Source organism: Giraffa tippelskirchi, chromosome 7, assembly GCF_054371585.1.
Source record: "Giraffa tippelskirchi isolate mGirTip1 chromosome 7, T2T-mGirTip1v1.2.pri, whole genome shotgun sequence".
Classification (NCBI taxonomy): Eukaryota; Metazoa; Chordata; class Mammalia; order Artiodactyla; family Giraffidae; genus Giraffa; species Giraffa tippelskirchi.
In genome coordinates, this window is record NC_137281.1 from 107,800,001 (window position 1) to 107,820,295 (window position 20,295).

The 20,295-nt window shown below is 39.2% G+C and overlaps 1 protein-coding gene across 8 annotated transcripts in view; it reads right to left on the minus strand.

Annotated features, from left to right (window-relative positions):
- Positions 1–20,295, minus strand: part of TRIP4 (thyroid hormone receptor interactor 4) — a 49,001-nt gene that overhangs the window by 3,250 nt on the left and 25,456 nt on the right. For 3 of the 8 annotated variants that reach the window (XM_081507352.1, XM_081507353.1, XM_081507354.1), the window contains exons 11-12: positions 19,597–19,688; positions 3,257–3,362 (exon numbers count right to left, since the gene is read on the minus strand). In XM_081507352.1, the coding sequence (XP_081363478.1) occupies positions 3,257–3,362; positions 19,597–19,688 (198 nt within the window). Of the gene's footprint in view, positions 1–3,256; positions 3,363–15,630; positions 19,689–20,295 lie in introns of all 8 variants that reach the window. The other 5 variants (XR_014058831.1, XR_014058832.1, XR_014058830.1 and 2 more) reach the window with 3 other exon arrangements.

Sequence of the window (20,295 nt, forward strand, 5' to 3'; positions counted from 1 at the left end):
ATTTCCCCAATATTTTTACATTTAGTACGCACAGCATTTCAGTGTTAAACCACATCCTCAATCATGGTGCCTAAAAGAAAATCAAATGCATATGCAGCAGATGGGGGAGAAGTTAAAAGGGAAAAAACTATTTGCCATCAATCGATAGAACTCTCATAGGGATTTTCACAAGCTTTGCATAAGATATAAGGCAGAATTTGCATGAATTTATAAAGCATGTAGTTCATTTAAAGTAAAAAATTTCCTTCATCTCTTTGAGCATTCAACCTACATATTCTACTATACTTAACTGTTTTGCATTTCTTAATTTGAGCAGACACATAGCCAAGTGATTTCATATTGTGCACTGTTTTGTGAATTATTTTAAGTTCAAGAAGCACAATTATCCTCAGGTCAAGCAAGCTCAAGTTTACATGTCCAAAAAATAAATAAAAATATATGCTTTTAATTTAAACCATACACACACACACACACACACACACACACACACACACACGATACAACATGTAAATGAGTTATATTGTAGAAGTTTATTTGCAAGTCAGAAGTTTGCAACTTAGGATAAATTTCTCATAGAACTAATCTATGAAGAGTGGCTAAATTCCTAAGCCATCACACAAGAAAAAATATTTAAGGCACAGAATTGTAACTGGACTACTACTATTATTAATATCATGGAACTTAACCACTTCATGTAAAAATATTCTAAGAAGAAAATGTGAAGCATTCGAAATTAAGAGCCAAGTATGTGTTTTTCCCTATGGCAGAGGGATTAAGAACTTTTCCAGCTGTGAACTACTGGAGGTGGGCCTCTATGGCCTAAGGGAAGGAAGTTCTGACAAAGGGTTAAGGTTTTTAAAGACAGTAAAGATGAATGAAGGATCAAGGAATGAAGAGTTGGAGGGAATGAAAACTTTACACCAGACTAAATCCTCCAGCTGGCTCCCTCTCGACAGAAAATTTTTTTCTGAAACACGGGGATTGGTCATTCTATTCTTGCCCCGCACCCCACTCACCCCCTTTACCTATTGTTTCTGACCCATGTTTCACCTTGCCTGCTCTACCATGGAAAAAGCTGCAGTCTCACAGTTTTTTCCAGCCCTGCTGTCCCTGAAGCACACAGCCCATTTTGGCTTTTTTAAAGCTTTTAACCAATAGAAGCAACAGGGAAAAGCTTTCTCTTAAGATCACTACTCATTCCACCCCCTATTAAACTTTGTGGATAAAAACCAACGTCATATATGTGCTGAAGGTGAGTCTCTGAGATGAGAAAGTGCTGAAGTAAAACATTTCAGAGAAATATATAAACTCTGTTTACACAGAACATTTTCTCACAAGAGTTTAAGCAGCAGATGAGAACCAAGATAGGGAGGAAGCTCTGAAAAGGTAACTGGAACTAAAGATCAAATAGCAGTGGGTCTGGGAGAGAAGCCTGACTACCAGAGTTGCCCTCAGGGCCTAAGGGAAGGTAAGAATAGACCAGAGTAGGAAAGGGTATAATTTCACAACTTAAAAAGGAGAAAAAAAGGAAGATTTAAATCCTAAATAGTTAAGAAAAAGGAAAAAGAATTTCCAGGGCCACCTGGCTAACAGTGCAGGTAAAGTATGAAGTAAATAATTTGTGTAAGTCAAGGGCAACTTATATTCAGATTTTCTGACTTGCAGGAAATCTCCAGAATATATTTCATAAATCATCAGTTGCCTGAATTTTGGAGTGAATATACATTCATCTAAATTCATACTCCAAGCATTTCATTTTGTGCCCAAAAGCAGTATTATCCATTGTGTAGTCAGCTAACCAAGAGCATTACTATTACTGGAGAGAGGGCCCAGGAATCTGTGTTTTAACAGCTCTGTAGGTGATTTTTATTTACACTACCCTCTGAGAATTACTTCTCCACAGAACAGATTTATAAAATAGTTGGTCCCCAGGCACAAAGTTTTTCCAGTAGTCATGTATGGATGTGAGAGTTCGACTATAAAGAAAGCTGAGCACTAAAGAATTGATGCTTTTGAACTGTGGTGTTGGAGAAGACTCTTGAGAGTCCCTTGGACTGCAAGAAGATCCAACCAGTCCATCCTAAAGGAGATCAGTCCTGGGTGTTCATTGGAAGGACTGATGTTGAAGCTGAAACTCCAATACTTTGGCCACCTGATGCGAAGAGCTGACTCATTTGAAAAGACCCTGATGTTGGGAAAGAGAAGGAGAAGAAGGGGATGACAGAGGATGAGATGGCTGGATGGCATCACCGACTCAATGGACATGAGTTTGGGTAAACTCCGGGAGTTGGTGTTGGACAGGGAGGCCTGGCGTGCTGTGGTTCATGAGGTCGCAGAATCGGACACGACTGAGCTACTGGACTGAACTGAACTGAGGCACAAGGTAAGGTAGCCTTGTGCACAGCTGACAACAATGCATGCCCTGGGAGCATCCAATTCACACAATGGGAAAGCAATGTCACAAAGGCACGGAACAGTAAATGACATAAGCAAGCCAATGGGAGAGCTGTTCATGTTGTGTTTAAAAGTACGAAAGAGAGAACACCACTCTGTGTTTCTTGAGATTGCTTGGAAATAGAAGAACCTGCTATATGACTAAACAGAGAAGTTGGGAGTTGAAGATGGGGTGGAAATGGAAAGAATAGTCATAAGCACTTCCTAAAAAGTGAACATGCAGAGGGTATACTGTAATCACAAACACATAAATGCAAACATTACAGAAAAGAAAACCATCAAGAGGTTTCAAAAAGAGGATGAAAAGCAAGAGGGCTAGAGCAGACTTCCGGGACCAGTAATCAAAGCAATAGTGGGAAGTGGTACCTCCAAAAAGTTAAGTCTTATTCTTGGATTGAATACCGAGGAACAACGGATAAGAACAGTATAGTGGGGCAAATGTACTCTTTTGGCTTACATATAGTATTTTAAAGGTAATGGAGTCCTAACTGTAAGTTTAGAGTGATTCACTCATATACCAATAATTGTGGATCAAGGTATGCTTCAGAAAGGCTATACTGTAGTTAACCTAACATTAAAGTTATTGATAAAAAGAATTTTTTAATTAACAGTAACTTTAATATTAAACAGTTGATTAACAATGGTGTGTTAGTTTCAGGAATATGATAAATAGAATTTTTCTAATCCTTCAAGTATTTGAGATGATATGGAACAGGATAAAAAGAGAAAAAAATTTTAAGTTAAACAAGTGAGATTCATGATAAAAAGAAAAAAAAACAGACCATCTAAGCTTGTGACTTACAGATTTTTGGTTTCCCTTTAATAGGAAACTTCACAATCATTTCCTGGGGATTTGTGCAGATGAAAACAAACGGAGAATCAGATTCTTCTTGACTCATGTCTGGATACTGCAAAATATAAAAATAAAAAGTTCAGGCTAGTTGGGACAAACTTTGAATTTCAAGGAGATCAAAGGATGTCCCAGAATCTACCTCAATATTCTGATGGTAGTACTCTCTCCATTACATACCCAGGTAAAGACGATAATGCTCTACAAGCAAGAACAAACCTTCTACTTTCCCCCAAGCTTTAGCACAGTATTCTTATACAGTCTTTTGCCCACCATTTGTGACTTCCTATAAAGGAAACAACTTCTTAAAAAAAGATGTTTGACATCTTTCCAGAGAATCAAAACTGACTAATCTTTCAATATAAGCAACTGTGAATTGGGAGATTCAGAGGTCTCCTTTAGGAACATCAGGCACCCCACCTCCAGATTCAGCTCAAGTGAAATGCTGGAAGGTTTAAGAAAAATAGAACATTTGTGGAAATTCTGCCAGAAACGATCAACAGGGCCCTTCTCTCACTAAAGGGAAGGAAGATGATTCATTCTGAAAGGTATGAACATGCCAAAGTTGTTTTGCTGGACGCATTCCAGACTCACTTAGGGTGAAAAGGTAACAGTAGAGCAATTCTGAAAATAATTTAGAAGCCTCCTTTGGATCTCCTATCACAAAACGAATCTGTGTGACTACTTAGGACTTTTATTCCTTCTGCAAAGACAGACACAGAACCTAGAGTAAGAATATCTGGCCACAAAATCACAACTTAAGGAACAAGTGGGTGTTGGCAGAAAAGTGCTCTCCAGCAATGTGCAACTGACTTGGTATTTCAACATTTCCTATCTTGAGATGTCTTGTATTTAGTATGTTCAATAAATATGACTCTAAAGCTGACTATGGCCATGGGTCAGACTTCATTACCAAAGCAGCCTTTCTCCTAGTAACGAGAAAGTATGAAATTATTTTCCACTCTTATTTACCTGCTAAGATGTATCCTGTAAAGATCTAAGGCTCTAAAGTAAAAATGGAGGTTTCAGTGAAATAAGGAAGAAAATTCAAATGTCGGGACTTCCCTGGTGGTCCAATGGTTAAGAATCCGCCTGCTTATGCAGGGGACACAGGTTCAATTCCTGGTCTGGGAAGATTCCACATGTTGTGGGGCAACTAAGCCATTGAGCCACAATTACTGAGACAGTGTGCTCTAGAGTCTATGTTTCACAAGAGAAGCAACCATGATGTAAAGCCCATGCAAGGCAACTGGAGAGTAGCCCCTGCTCGCTACAACTAGAGAAAATCCTCGCACAGCAACCAAAACCCAGAGCAGTCAATAAATATATAAAAAGCATTAAAAGAAAAGGAAGATGGAAGGAGAAACTTTCTTTTTTCCTTACCATTTGGATCTTTAGAAGTCAAAGAAAAGTGGGGCCCAGCTGTTACTGTTGAGGTGCTTTAGCACAAATAAAACCAGAGGCTGCCATCAAGATCTTTAAACCTAATTCTACAGAGGCCAAAGTAGCAATTCACATCTCTTCGATTTTTCCTGCTCTCTCTTCTCTGTGTCTCAGAGAGTTCTGAGGCAGAGGACAAACCTGCCAGGACTTTACAGCTTTGCTTTTCCAAAACGACAAGCCATTTCACTCCTCTTTCTTCCGCATCAATAAATGTTCTCTCTCTACTAGATCAATCCCGTTCACAAACACACTTTCTATAATGTCTGTCATAAAACAAAAACTCCCCAGATCCCACATTCTCCTTCAGCTACTGCCCCATTTTCAGGTTCTCTTCACAACAAAATTCATTAAAAGATTATCTATACACTTTGCCTCAAATTCCTCTATTTTTTCTTGAAGTAATTATAAAGAGGCTTTTCTTCCATCATTCCACCAGAACAGTTCTTCTGAAGGTCACCTTTCATTTCCATGCTGCCAAATAAATTCTACTTCTAGGTATATACTCAAAAGAATTGAAAGCAGGGATTCAGATATTTGTACACCAATGTTCAAAGCAGCATTACTCACAATAGTCAGTAGTTTCCACAATCCAAATGTCTGACAGTAGACAGAAAAACAAAATATGGCATATACATACAATGGAATACTATTCAGCCTTTAAAAGGAATGGAATTCTGATACATGCTACACCATGAATGAACCTAGAAAAATTATGCTAAGTAAAATAAACCATACACAAAAGAACAAATATTCTGAGTCTACTTATGTGAGGTGCTTAGAATAGACAAGTTTGGAAGTTCCCTGGCAGTCCAGTGGTTAGGACTTGGTGCTTTCACTGCTAGGACCCGGGTTCAGTCCCTGATCAGGGAACTAAGATCCCGCAAGCTGAGCTGCACAGCCAAAAAAAAGATAAATTCATAGAGAAAGAAAGTACAATAGAGGTTACTAGGGTCTGCAGTGGAGGGGCGGGGTGTGGAGGAAAGAGGAATTACTGTTTAATGGGTACAGAGTTCCTGTCTGAGATAATGAAAAGTTCTAGACATGGATGGCTGCACAACACTGTGAATATACTTAACACCTCTAAACTGTATGCTTAAAAAAATGGTTAAGTTTATATTATGTATGTTTACCACAATAAAAATAAAATTAAAAAAAAAAATCAAGGTCCTAGATTTTCTTTGCAAACCTGCTCCTCTCTCATTCATATACCTTTAAAATAGCTATTCTAATCTTTCCAGTTGTTCAGGTCAAGAACTCCATAACCAACCCTCAGGGAATCCTGTTAATTCTACTTTTGAAAGATACCCAATATCCAACCATTTCTTAAGGCCTCTACTGCTACTCCCCTGGTCCAGGCCACCACAATGTCTCTCTGGATTACCATGATAACCTCCTAATCAGTCTGTTTCTGCCCTTAACTTTCCTCTTGTCTATTCACATCACAGCAGACTGAGCTATTTTTTAAACATATTCAACATATCGGAGCACATCACTCAGAAGTTTAAAACTCTCCAAAGGCTTTTCATCTCAGTCAGAATAAAAGACTAAGTCCTCACTATGATGTACAGGTCCCCACTATGACTGACAGGTCCCCAGACAATCTGGCCCCCACTTCCTCTCTGATGCCTTCTCCTACTACTCTCCCCCACTTTCCACTCCAGCTATACAGGGTTCCTTGCTCCTGCCTCTGGACATCTGTACTAGCCTACCCCTCTTCCTGGGATGCTTTCCCCACTAGGTATCTACCTGGTTTCCTCTTTCTTTCTTTAGAACTTTGTTTAAATGTCAATTTCATAGTGGGTGTTCTGGCACTCTTAGTCCCCATCTCTTTATTTTTTCTCTACAGCACTTACCATCATAAATGGCAACCCACTCCAGTATTCTTGCCTGGAAAATCCTATGGACAGAGGCCTGGTGGGCTACAGTTCATGGAGTCACAAGAGTTGGACATGACTTAGTGACTAAACCACCACCAATTCACTTATTTAAATTTTTTAAATGTGGACGTTCCTTACTAGGATAAAAAGGCTTCCCTGGTGGCTCAGACAGTAAAGTGTCTGCCTACAATGCGGGAGACCGGGGTTCAATCCCTGGGTCGGGAAGATCCTCTGGAGAAGGAAATGGCAACCTACTCCAGTACTCTTGCCTGGAAAATTCCATGGACAGAGGAGCCTGGTAGGCTACAGTCTATGGGGTCGCAAAGAATCGGACATGACTGAGCGACTTCACTTTCTTTCTTTCTTTACTAGGATAAAAGCTCCAAGAAGGCAAGGATCTTTGTTTTGCTTACTCCTTAGCACCTGCAATCATGCCTGGCACATGGTAGGCAATCAATAAATATTTGTTGGATGAAAAAAAAAAAAATTACCTTACCAACCTATGCTTTTAGGTTATCTTAACCATGCTAAATACACACATGCGGGGAACTGGACACTCTTAGGACTAAACGCTGGATAAAAGCAGGTGCTAGTCTATAATCTGTTATTCCTCAAGCTAAATTAGAACTTTGTGTCTTGGCAAGTAGCCAGTAAGACCCTATGTTTAATAAAAACTACTCTGACATATATTAACAGAGTCAGAAAATGTCAAATAATGGGGAAAATGATGGGTAAATGAAATTATAGAACAAGTGGTTCTCTGGACCCATTCATGCCTTCTAATAAAGATAAACACTAAAATTAACTTTCCCAATTGAATCTAAATCTAAGTTTCATGTGACTATTCCTGTTCCCAAGTTCTATTACTAAATGTCAGGAGGCTTACAAGAAACAGAGCTGAAGAGCAAAGCTCTATGGGAATAAAGAAAAGTAAGGCCTATGTGTTGGAAGAAGGGATTATTTTTATGGTAAAATGCATTAAAGTAAAGCCAGCTTGGCAGAACCTATACCTGCAGAAATGTATAATCTCTGAAACTGGGTCGTGGGCACTAATAGACCACATTAAACACCAAAAAGTCAGAGACTTACAAGAAAGAGAGTTTTGGTTTGAGAGTCAAAAGACTAAAATGCAGCTGACCTAGAGAAAGAGTAAATTGAGAAAAAGAAGGTTCATATTTGTGAAAAACGTAAATAAACTCTCAATGTCATATCCAATTTAGAGAGGATATTAGATTAAGGGTCATTGAGATAGTGCAATAGACAGGATAGGGAATGAGGGTTATAAGACCAAGCAATTCAAAGTAACCATTTACATTCAGTAACAGACTCCCCAGGATGCTGCTGTTGTTCCTGCCTTCACCAACATGACTCCTATCACCTGGTTTCCAGCCTGAGGAGCGGGGGAGGTGGGCTTACTCTTCTTTCATGCCTCATAAGTTTCATAGCTGTCTAACATAACAGGTAATTAACTACTAAACAGCCGTTTTCTTCTCCTCTCCTGAGGGAAATTGCTCACCAGCCATCTAGAAAACATTTCTCTTGCCATCTTCGTAAGAGAAAAAAAAAAAAGTTTAGTGGCTCTTGGCAACCACTACAGTCTCAGAGCCAAGTGGGCATTTTCACCAACTTCACATGCCTCCATTTAATCCTTGTACTGAAATGATCAGAAAGTCTTACACGATGTCACTCTTCCCAACAAATCCCCAGATGACCCACATATAAATCTTACACCTGTCTCCAAAGACTAACAGCTAAAGGAAACAGTTAAGAAGAAACTCATTGACAAAGAACATATGTTTGCTGGAGGTTTTCTTGGTTTGAACTTTGGGGAACTAGATAGGACATGAAATCAGGCTCTGAAATCTAGTTAGCTGAAAATCAACTCCAAGAAGATTGAGGTGATAATACGCAGAAAGAGAGAAGGAAATGAGTCTGATAAAAAGACCACAAGCACAACAGATCCAAAGAAGTATATCCTGAAAGCAACTGTGTTCTCTGATAAACAGCCTTCATTTAAAAAAAAAAAAAAGTAGTTCTCATTTTTCTTCAAAGCAATTCAACGTGTTCACAGGAAAAGTAGTACCCTGGGCCCCACTGTACTGGAGGATAAGCGTTTTCTCACCTCAGAGTTAACGTATTGATCATGATACTTTGATGAGATGACTACTATATATTTGACTGGAGTTGGATAAAGATCATGCCAACTGTCCCTAAGTGGGACAGCTGAACTCATGTACCAGTACCCAATGCAAATCATGTGCCTAATATCAAATACAAGGGGTTCCAGCTCAATGCCACAGAGACCATTCATATTTGCACCAAATGGGAGAAATAAGGATAGGTGATATTCAGCTTGGAGTCTTTCAGACACTTGTGGAAGATGATCTGGCTGAAGCCACACAGCACTGGTATCCTGGTCCCTTCCTTGTTTGTTGTTTAGTCACTAAGTCGTGTCCAACTCTTTGCAACCCCATGGACTGAAGCCCGCCAGGTCTCTCTGTCCATGGGACTCTCCAGGCAAGAATACTGGAGTGGGTTGCCATTAAAATTCCCAGTGTGACTTTCTGTGCCCTTGTGAATCCTATCTATACTAGAACCTCTACACACAAGAGAACCGAAGGATTTAAGTTTTCTCTAAAATTAACCTCATAGCTTTTCTGCCCTGATTCTTCGAGACCAAAATGAAAACCACCCATTCGTGACAATTATTGTTGGTCTTAATTTTCATAGAGCAGGCTTTCACTCTAACTGGTAAGAACCAAAAGAAAATTGCTCTTAATCCCAAGTGGCTCAGTGGGAAAGAATCCACCTGCCAAGGTTCAATCCCTGGATCAGGAAGATCCCCTGACCCAGGAGGAGGAAATGCCAACCCACTCCAGTATTCTTGCCTGGAAAATGCCATGGATGAAGGCATGAAATCCCATAGACAGAGGAGCCCAGCAGGCTACAGTCTGCGGGGTTGCAAACAGTCAGACATGACTGAGCGTGCATGCAAAAATACTACATTGTAATGCCCTTAACCATTCAAATCTACCCTAATATCTCAGAATGCTAGGACTGTTCTTGTTTTAAGGGCTCTGCCGACTTTATATTTTTATCTCCCAACGGCTGGTCTGACTCAGCTGAGAACTACTGAGGCACAGTTATAGAATCCTTTGACATGAGTTGACATATCAAGGTAAGATCATTATCAAGTAATATAGTGTTATTAACAGCAACAATACCCCTTTATCAAATAAAGGGAGTTTTGTCTGTTAGAACAAAACAGATTAAAATATTTTAAACAGTCCAAATGAAAAATCACAGAAAAAGTGATTTTGTATGGCTCTAAATTGTTGTACTACTGATTTTTGTATTATGTGCACAGATAATATACTAAGAACATCTCTCCTTCACTGCTACAATACAGGTTTCCTTTGCTACAGCTCCTTTATTTTAAAAAGTCGTTTTCCGGGACTTCCTTGGTGGTTCAGTGGACAAGACTTCATGTTCCCAATGCAGTGGCCTGGGTTCGATTCCTAATCAGGGAACTAAGATCTCACATATGGCAGCTAAGTCCATGCACTCTAGAAAAGCCCGAGCACTGCAACAAAAACCCAGCACAGCCAAAATAAATCTTAAAAATTAAATAAATAAAAAGTATTTTCTTTAAAAGAAAATTCTTCTGTACACTTCCCTGGTGGCTCAGAGGTTAAAGTGTCTGCCTGCAATGCAAGAGACCTGGATTCGAGCCCTGGGTCGGGAAGATCCCCTGGAGAAGGAAATGGCAACCCACTCCAGTACTCTTGCCTGGAAAATGCCATGGATGAAGGCGCCTGGTAGGCTAGAGTCAATGGGATCGCAGTCATACACGACTGAGCAACTTCACTTCTCATGTATAACCCATGCAGACTAATGGTACTACCATTTACCCCTCACCACAGCCAGAAACCAAAATTTAACCTGGACTTCTTTCTCTCACCCTTCACAGCCAATCAAATCACCAAGTCCTATAGATTTTATCTTCTAAACATTCCAATCATCTGGTCCTTTCCAACTTGACAGCCAGAGCATTGCTGCTGGCCTCCATCATGCCTCCACCTGGAAAATCATGATAATTTCCTAAATTATCTACTTGTTTTCAGCTTGCCCCATCTAGTACATTCCTTCCTACTTTGTCAAAACAATTTTTTTAAAGTGCCTTCAGAATACTAAATTCCCTCACATGGCATTTAAGGCTTTTCATTGACCAACCAATGCCTGCCCCTCAATTTATTGTTATCACCATTAAGTGAACACCTACTATATACCAGGCTATATGCTAGGACACTGGAGATAACAAGGTTAGACACAGATGGTGATCTATAGGAACTACATGTGAATATATAATTATAGAAAAAAAAAGGTTAGAGATGTAAATAGAAATATGAAGACAGGAGCCCAGAGAAGGATGTAATTAATCCTGTCAGGGAGGAAATAGGTTGAGGTCAGGAAAGCCTCTACAGGAGGCAATGAACAAAGAACTCTTTGCTCTTTCAAAGAATGAACAGAACTCTCATGGTGGACATAAGCATGAAGACACAGGATGGTATGCTGAGGAAGATATAAATTCTGCTCTCTTCAAGGATCACCTTTTTCAGATTTCTTAACCCGCCCCCCCCACCTGCCTCCAGTCAAGGTGAGTTAGGAGTTAGATCTCCTCCTTTATGTATTCCTTTGGACATATGAAAATTATCATGGTTGGGTTTTCTTGTCACAGTCTCTTGCAGCAGACTTAAAAGATCAAGAGAAGATGGAATATCTTGTTAAAACTCTGGATTCTTAATCTTTAGTACAGTGCCTGCACATGACACAATGGTCAATAAAATGCTTGTTGAATGTGTGATTATATAATATTTTGAGCAATAAAATCTTAAGTTAGAAGATAATTTGCCTCTTGGTTCATACAGTATACTCGGTAACAAATTAAGAAGCCTTTCAACAGACTGAAGAAAGACAGCAAGATTGTAAAGTTACAGCAGATTCCTTCTAGATCAAACAGACTGCCTTCTCTCTAAGCCTGGGTGGTGGTGGTGGTGGTGGTGTTGCTGTTCAGTTGCAAGTCATGTCTGACTCTTGAGACACCATGGACTGTAGCCCACCAGGCTTCTCCATCAGTTGGATTTCTCAGGCAAGAATACTGGAGTGGGCTGCCATTCCTTTCTCTGGGGGATCCTCCAAACCCAAGAATCGAACTTGCATCATCTTGCATTGACAGGTGGACTCTTTACCACTGAGCCACCAGGAAAGTCTGAGTTTATTTACAGGTAACATGAAGGTGTCATGTTAAGTGACTGAATCTACCTGCATAAAACCTTGCATTTGTCCCCACCCTTTTTGTCTAATTCCACAGGCATTTCCTAAACAGGTTTTTTTTAAGAATTTTTTTTTTTTTTTTGGATGTGGACCACTTTTAAAAGTCTTCATTGAATTTGTCACAATACTCTTTCTGTTTTATGTTTTTTGGCTGAGAGGCATGTGGGATCTTAGTTCCCTGACCAGGGATAAAACCTGTACCCCTTGCATTGGAATGCAAAGTCTTAACCACTGGACTGCCAGGGAAGTCTCTAGAACAGATTTTAAAAATATATCCAACCTGGATGACAAGAGCCTTCTTACTAGACTTCCTACCTTCAGTCTCTTCACAATAATTCATCTTCCACATTGCTGCCATATTAATTTTCTGGCTCCAGTGATTTTCAAAACATCCCTTCCCATCCCACAATTGACTAGAGAGAAATGTCTAACCTCTGTAGCCTATCCTCAAAGCTATCTGCCATCTGACCACAGCATACATTTCCATTCAAAAAACTGGTTTGCTATTATTCTCCATACAGGCTCATGACTTCTCACCTCACATTATTCCCTCCTTAGAATATGCTTTTCTACCTGTAAGTAGGAAGACTTAAACAGAAACTCCAATTCTACCATTTACTGACTGACAGTACACAAGTTATTTTAACCTTGAGTCTTAAGTTCTCTCATCTCTAAAAGAGGGGTAATGATACCTTGTTTGGTATCAAGTTGTTATGAGGATTAAAAAATAACATAATAGGTTGGGCACATAATAATTAATCAAAAAGTGATAGTTTTTATTATTACTATGCTTCGAGGCTAATTCAAAAGCCATAATCCTAAGATGTTCAATATTGCTAATTATTAGAGAAATGCAAGTCAAAACTGTAATGAGATACGACCTTACACTGGTCAGAATGGCCATCATTCTGACTACTGTAGACTACAGTCTACAAATAACAAATGCTGGAGAAAGTGTGGAGAAAAGAGAATCCTGCTACATTGTTGGTGGGAATTAAGCTGGTGCAGCCATTATCCAAAACACTGGAGAGGTTCCCCAGAAAACTAAACACAGAATTATCAGATGATCCAGCAATCCCACTCCTGGGCAGATATCCAGACAACGCAATAATTCAAAAAGATATCTTCACCCCTATGTTCATAGCAGCACTATTCACAATAGCCAAGACATGGAAACAACCTAAGTGTCCATTGACAGATGAGTAAATAAAGAAGATGTACTATATATATACACACACACACAAATAATATATATATATATAATTGTATATACATATACAATGGAATACTACTTAGCCATAAAGAGTAAAATAATGCCATTTGCAGCAACATGGATGCAACAAGAGATTATTGTACTAAGTGAAGTAAGTCAGAAAGAGAAAGACAAATACCGTATGATATCACTTATATGTGGAACCTAGAGCGAGTCACTCTGGAGAAGGAAATGGCAACCCACTTCAGTATTCTTGCCTGGAGAATCCCATGGACAGAGGAGCCTGGCAGGCTACAGTCCATGGAGTCGCAAGAGTCGGACACGACTTAGTGCCTAAACCACCACCACCAAAGTGAGTCAATCAGTCGTGCCTGATTCTCTGCAACCCCATGGACTGCAGCCCACAAGGCTCCTCTGTCCATGGGATTCTCCAGGCAAGGATACAGGGGTGGTTTGCTATTTCCTTCTCCAGGGGATCTTCCTGACCCAGGGATTGAACCCAGGTCTCCTGCACTGCAGGCAGATTCTCTACCGACTAAGCTACCAGGGATTACTTGTGGAACCTAAAATACGCCACAAATGAACCTATCTACAAAACAGACACACAGACATACTTGTGGTTGCCAAAAGGCAAGGAGGGTGGAGGGGGTATGGACTGGAAGAAGACACAAGAAGACACTAGAAGTACACACAAACTACTACATATAGAATGGATAAACGACAAGGTCCTACTGTATAGCAAGGCAAACTATATTTACGATCCTGGCATGAGCCATAGTGAAAAAGAATATTAAAAAGAATAAATAAATACATGTGTTAACTGAGTCACTCTGCTATACAGCCAAAATTAATACATCACAAATCAACTATTCTTCAATAAAAATATGTAAGTGGCCAGTAAATATTTGAAAAGATGATTGTACGCTTGTGTTTAACCGCTCAATCGTGTCTGACTCTTTGCAACCCCACGGACTGCAGCCCACTAGGCTCCTCTGTCCACAGGGATTCTCCAGGCAAGAATACTGGAGTGGGCTACCATGTCCTTCTCTAGGGGATCTTCCCAACCCAGGGATCAAACTCAGGTCTCCCGCATTGAATGTGGATTCTTTATCATCTGAGCCACCAGGGAAGCCCTGGTGGTAAATATTTGAAAGTAAATATTTGAAAAGATGATAAACGTCACCAAATGGTCAGGAAAATTGAATGAAAATAACAAAATATGGTTTTCACCCACTTTATTAGCAGACATTAAATTGACTATTAATAATCCATTTTGGTTAGGGTATTGGTATAGGAAAGACTCACACCATTGGCAGAATTTTAGATTAGATTTTTCTTTAAGAGTGGTAACTTAAAAGAAAAAAGAATGGTAACTTAGCAGTTTGTCACAACTTTTAAATGTATGTACCTCAGACTCTAAGTTCTACTTCTTAGAGTTTATTCTGAAGAAATACTGAGTCCCCATGGGAAAAACTAAAAAGAAGTCACATTCCTAATCAAGTCCTCCTCCCAGCTGGAAGCAACCTATCCCTCCTTTAAATTCCTCAGAGGCAGTCTTTACTTCTCTTAAGACAGTTATCTTTGCTTTCTATTTTGTTATTTGGTTGTTTACAAATCTGGTTGTAGATGTATCTTATCTACCTGGTGGTCTTTCAAACATTCTGAGAACAGACCCCATGGCTGATTCACCTTTTTGTTTCTCTTAGTGCCTAAAACAAAGGCACTCAAGCATTGATTAATGTATAAATTATAAAGAAAATCTTAAGAATTATATGTTCATTTTCAGATGAAAAGATAAACATTAAAGAATTCATATAAATGCACAGAAAAGTGTTCATATCCCCTTCTTCTCTTCAGGATAAGTACAACAGGAAGCATAATGCTTCCTGGATTATATTAAAATGTACATGGTTGTCCTCACCTCATCAAGTGGGCACTTGATACCCAGGTTGCAAACAACTCAAATGACAGTCTGTTCTGACCTAGAAACTCAAGGAAATGTTCTAGTCTTCATGAGAACTCTGCAAATACATTCCCTGTCTCCCTCAAGTGAGTTGAGATCTTAAAAAATTGCCTACGGCTGACTGGGCTAGTCGTTGCAGATACAGCTCCCCTCTTTGTTGGGGCTCAGAGGCAGCCCTCAAGATGCCTTAGAAACCATACATTCTAGGCCCATGAACTGGCAGGTTTTCTTAGTAAAACAGAGAAAACACTTTCAAATAATTTAAAAGAGAATTCGAGGATTTTGCATTTTTCAATGCCAATGCCTGGTTTGAATATTGACTACTACTTAATTTCTCACCTCTCAAGTCTTATAGACAACCCTTTGGTGATAGAAGCTGATGGTTTCCACACATGAAGTGATATATGGAATCTTCCTGAAGATCTGTATCATATGGATACTCTTACAGAAAATGGAACAAGTAAGACTCTTTTCCCCACTGGAAAACAGTACTTACTTTGATATCAATTTGTAGAAACCCAGCAGTAGAACTGGTCCAGAATTAATTCTTTAAATACAGGATCTTGGCTATCACAAAAGCCTTAAGATTAAATGGATTGAAAAGTCAGTAAGCTACCAGGAGAGGAATGGATTCAGTACAGAAGTAGAATAATCAATGACCTCGGAGATTTCAGACAAATCAGATTTTCTATTGAAGGCAGAGATATAAATAGCACAAACACAAGACAGACAAGAGAAACAAAAGCCTCCAACTCAACTTTCTGTTTGAAAACTTGTTAGGTCTAGAGAACTGTTCAAACCACAGCTGCTAATGGTTATGGATTTGGCAATCAAAATGTCTTTGTTAAAAAAGAAAAAAAAAAGGTTTTAACTGCCTTACTATTGAGGTTACAAACCACAGCCTTGATGCATTGTTGCAGTCAACATCCTCCCTGCTGTTTTTGAGAGCTGACATCTGCTGCTGGCAGATAAAACCCTGGCAAGGCATGGGCTGCTTCCAGGGGAATACAGAAGTTTTAACTAGACTGCTCTCACCTATCTTTCTTTCCTGAGTTGAGGCTACAGCCTTTTCTGCATCGCTCCTAACTTGGTTAGGTTGACCCGTGGCCGTTACTCATGACGACCGACAGTCTAACAGGATTTTTTTCCTGGCACAAATCAGCCATGCCAGCCATACTACTTTTAGAAGATAAAAGGAAGACGAGTTCTTAGCTCAGGGGAAAGCATTTTAAGCACATATTTTTAAAGCCACTTATAGTGTAGCACTTGATTTTAAACAACCACCAATAAAACCTTTTCTGTTATTTCTTTTAAGGAACTAAATAATCATACTATGCCCAAAATAGTGTATTTTAACTTATCAAAGAAAGGCCAAGAATGAAAGCTCAGGAAGTAAATTACTGACTTCCTTTGGGGACGGAAGAATTTAGGAACAAGATGGAGAAGTAAAATATGGTCCCAAGTCACATAGGAGACTAGTTTCAGTTGAAATAAAAATTACTAGATCTACACAGGTTTTCAAAGAAAATGCAATTCAGTTTGGTAATGAGGAATGAGTGTGAAGATGCAGAAAGAAGACATAGGTCAAGAAACTATTTCCTGGATTATTGTCCCTCAGTAAGCTGATCTATGAGGACAAAAAAAAACCTCAAACGAAAAAAAAAAAAAAAAAAAAAAAAAAAAAAAAAAAAACCTCAAACGTATTTAGACCTGCACTTGCTAACTGTATCTACCACAAGATACTGGTATGTAAATATGTGGGGGTGGCAGGGGGTGGGGTTATGGTCAAATAAGAACACTGTACACTATATTGACCAAATAAATCAGAGAATTACTTCAGAGAGTCATAATGGACACGAGCACATTAAGGGCTCTGAGAAATTCTGCAGCAAACAAATTTATTAAATCCAAAGAAATTTTCCAAATCTGCATAAATTTTCTATGCATCCACAGAAACCCCTTACTTCTCCCTGCTTTTTCCCCTAGAGAACACCTATGCCATGGAATAGTTTGGGAAATGCTATTATTCCTAAACTCTCAACTCATTCTTGAAAAAATGAGAATAACATTAGTAAAACAGACTAAGCAATCACAATTCTTACATCACAGAACCCTAACTCAAACAGAAACGGGTAGATGACCAAAGGTGCTTGGGACATTTTCCAAAACAGCCAAATATCATGGCTGCAACCTTTGAAAGTGGTAAGAGCCTTATCCAATAAATAATCCCCTAAAAGAGCTATTACCAATTCTGGACACATTCATGTGCTACTCTCAAAAACAGAAGGGGGAAAAAAAAACACACAATGGGGAAAAGCCACAGCAAAGCTGACCATAGGGAAAACAGATATGGGGCTCCTGTTTGATGGAAGTCTTGTGGCTTTTGGCATTTGGGGATACTCTAATGTCATACATATCAGGAAAATTCATAAAGAGTTGCCAGGACCCCCAGCTGGGTACACATGGAGCACACACTTCTGGGTGCTGTCCTCATCATCCTCAGGATAAGACAGAAAATAAGCTCAAGGAGGGGTACCATGCTGACTGAAATAGAGAAATTCTTGAGAAACCAAAAAGATTTATTCTGTTAACTGAGTTTCTAATCTCCATAAACCTTGTGGTACCCTACAGACTAGGATTACAGCCTCCTACCCTTCTCAACACAAATTTGTGGCAGAAAGAAGACTGGTTAACTGCCTAGAAATTGAATTCATTTGACCTTGAATCAAGTGGTGGTCTGCCTGATCAACAAATGAGATAATAAAGGAAGGCCCCTGGCCAAAACCCACCACACACGGGGCCAGATGCTCCTGTGTTCTCTTTGAGAATGCAGCTATTCTACAAAGAAAATATGATATATCAAGTGATAGTAAGCTCTTCATGATCTCTAAAACTGTAAAGTCTACATCAACATAAGGGATTTTTACAATTATTATTTTTAGAATAAAAAAAGGAAAAAGGGAGAAGAGGAGAGGAAAGAAGACACTGAAAAAACTGGGCAAAACGTCCATAGATAGATAGAACAGGCACAAAGGTGTGGGAGACAAATGGCCTCCATGTATCTGCAGTTTTGCCTAGGTCTAGATCAGGTGCTAAGGGCAAAACAAAAGGGCCAGAGTCAAAATTCATACCGAATGAAAGCATTGTACTCACAAACACAAAGTAATCAGAAAAGGGCTTGAGGAGGCAATCCAGAAGAAACTGAAAGACAGAAAACTAGAGGGATAATAACTATTGGCTAAAGCCTGTGAGGAACGAATAGAGAAAATGAGATGGATGAGAACAGTTTTTTTTTTTTAATTTATTTGGCTGCTCTGGGTCTTAGCTGTGGCACATGGGGTACAGTTCCTTGACCAGGGATCAAACCTGTGCTTTCCACATTGGGAATTTGGAGTATCAGCCACTGGACCACCAGGAAAGTCCTTGGTTTTTCTTCTTTTTTTTAAACAGACACTAATGGTAGTAATGAAAGGCAATTAAGAGTTTCTGAAAAACAAAGAATTAACTGAGAAAAGATGAAGAACATATTCTTAAGCACAGTGGTGGAACCCCTACTGCATAACGTAACTGTTTCAAAAAACAGGAAAATCATACTGTTAGGTAAGACTCTTCAGGCTTTAAGGATGGGACTTTCCCATTTTGGATTCCTACTAGTCTTGAGTCTTAACATAAGGATCTAAATTTCAAGAGTTTTCCAATTAAGCTAAAGTCCTTCAGCTCCCTCTGCTGTTCAAAACCATACTCGGTGCTTTCTGCTCGGTCGTGTCCGACTCGGCAACCCCAGGCTCCTCTGTCAGAGGATTTCTCAGGCAAAATACCAGAATGGGTTGCCATTTCTTTCTCCAGGGGCTCTTGCCAATCCAGGGACTGAACATGCATCTCCTACATTGGCAGGCGGATTCTTCCACTGAGCCACCTGGAAATCTTTAGCAATCAAAATAAATAAAAATACATACAAGATGCACATACAAACACAAACATACCCAAAGATGGCATGGTCCAGGCAATCAGAGTTCAAACATACATGTCTTTCATGAATTCTCTAGTCTGGACCAAATGTTTCAGAGTAAGTAATTACAAAATCTACCATTCCCACCATCTAACTGAAATAATTCAAGGAATAATGAACAGTTTCTTCCCCAAGAACAGGAAAGCTTTATTAAGGGAGAAGGACTCTACAGTTATTAGTTAGATGGTGGCAGTAGCTTTATAGGCAGAAATGTACATGTACCGGTCCTCCACATACTAGGAACCAAAGCATCATCACTATGTTTTTTGTTTGCTTGTTTGCTTCTGCTGTGGTCTTCTCTCTCCAGTATTTCCTCCTTAGGAGATTCTCCTCACATGTCTAAATTCAGTTTCTAGCTCCTTACCATATACAGGACACTCTGAGTTGAACAATCTATGGGACAGCTATCCTGGCAAATCAAGCATCTGTCCAAAAGAAATATTCTTTACTCACCTGATCCTTAAACTGCTTCTGGGACAAGCAGTCAATTAGGTCCACACAGCCCAGAAGACAGCCTGATGGATAGTCATTGGGAAATTCCACATCTAAATTAAGAGTAACAGAAGGATTATACAAATTTCCTTCTTTGTGACCCTGGAACTCACAAATCTGTTTTCAATTCTGAATAAATCATTTTCTCTATCATCTGTTTGTAGACATAAGAAAAACTATGAAGCTTGTTTCCTAGCACAATTCTTTGAATTTTAACAAAAAAGTTGGTTAACTGGCTTAGTCCACTATCCACATCCTAAGCTATAGGAAGATAAGCCTCAAACCACCGAAGTTCAGGGAACCCAAAACTTTACTCCAAACACATCAATTCCATTATACTCAACTGGATCAGACTAGAGTTTGGTAGTGCTGGGTTCCGGAAATTTGAGGTGTCAAGAGAGAAACTATAAAAAAGTAGTAAAAAAACATAAGAATGTCAGAATACAAAGTTTAAAGAACCCAAAAGTTCTTTAAACAAAAAGTTCTTTTTAAGGAAACATGCACTTCTGATTCCTAAAGCTTGATTTCTTAAACTTTAAAGGTGGTTCTGTAATTATTCTCTCATTTACCTTCAAAACTACTATATGCATTGAATCAGGGGAACAAAACCAAGACACTCAATGGTCAGAAGTGTTTTTTAGGATATAAACTGAGAGTGCT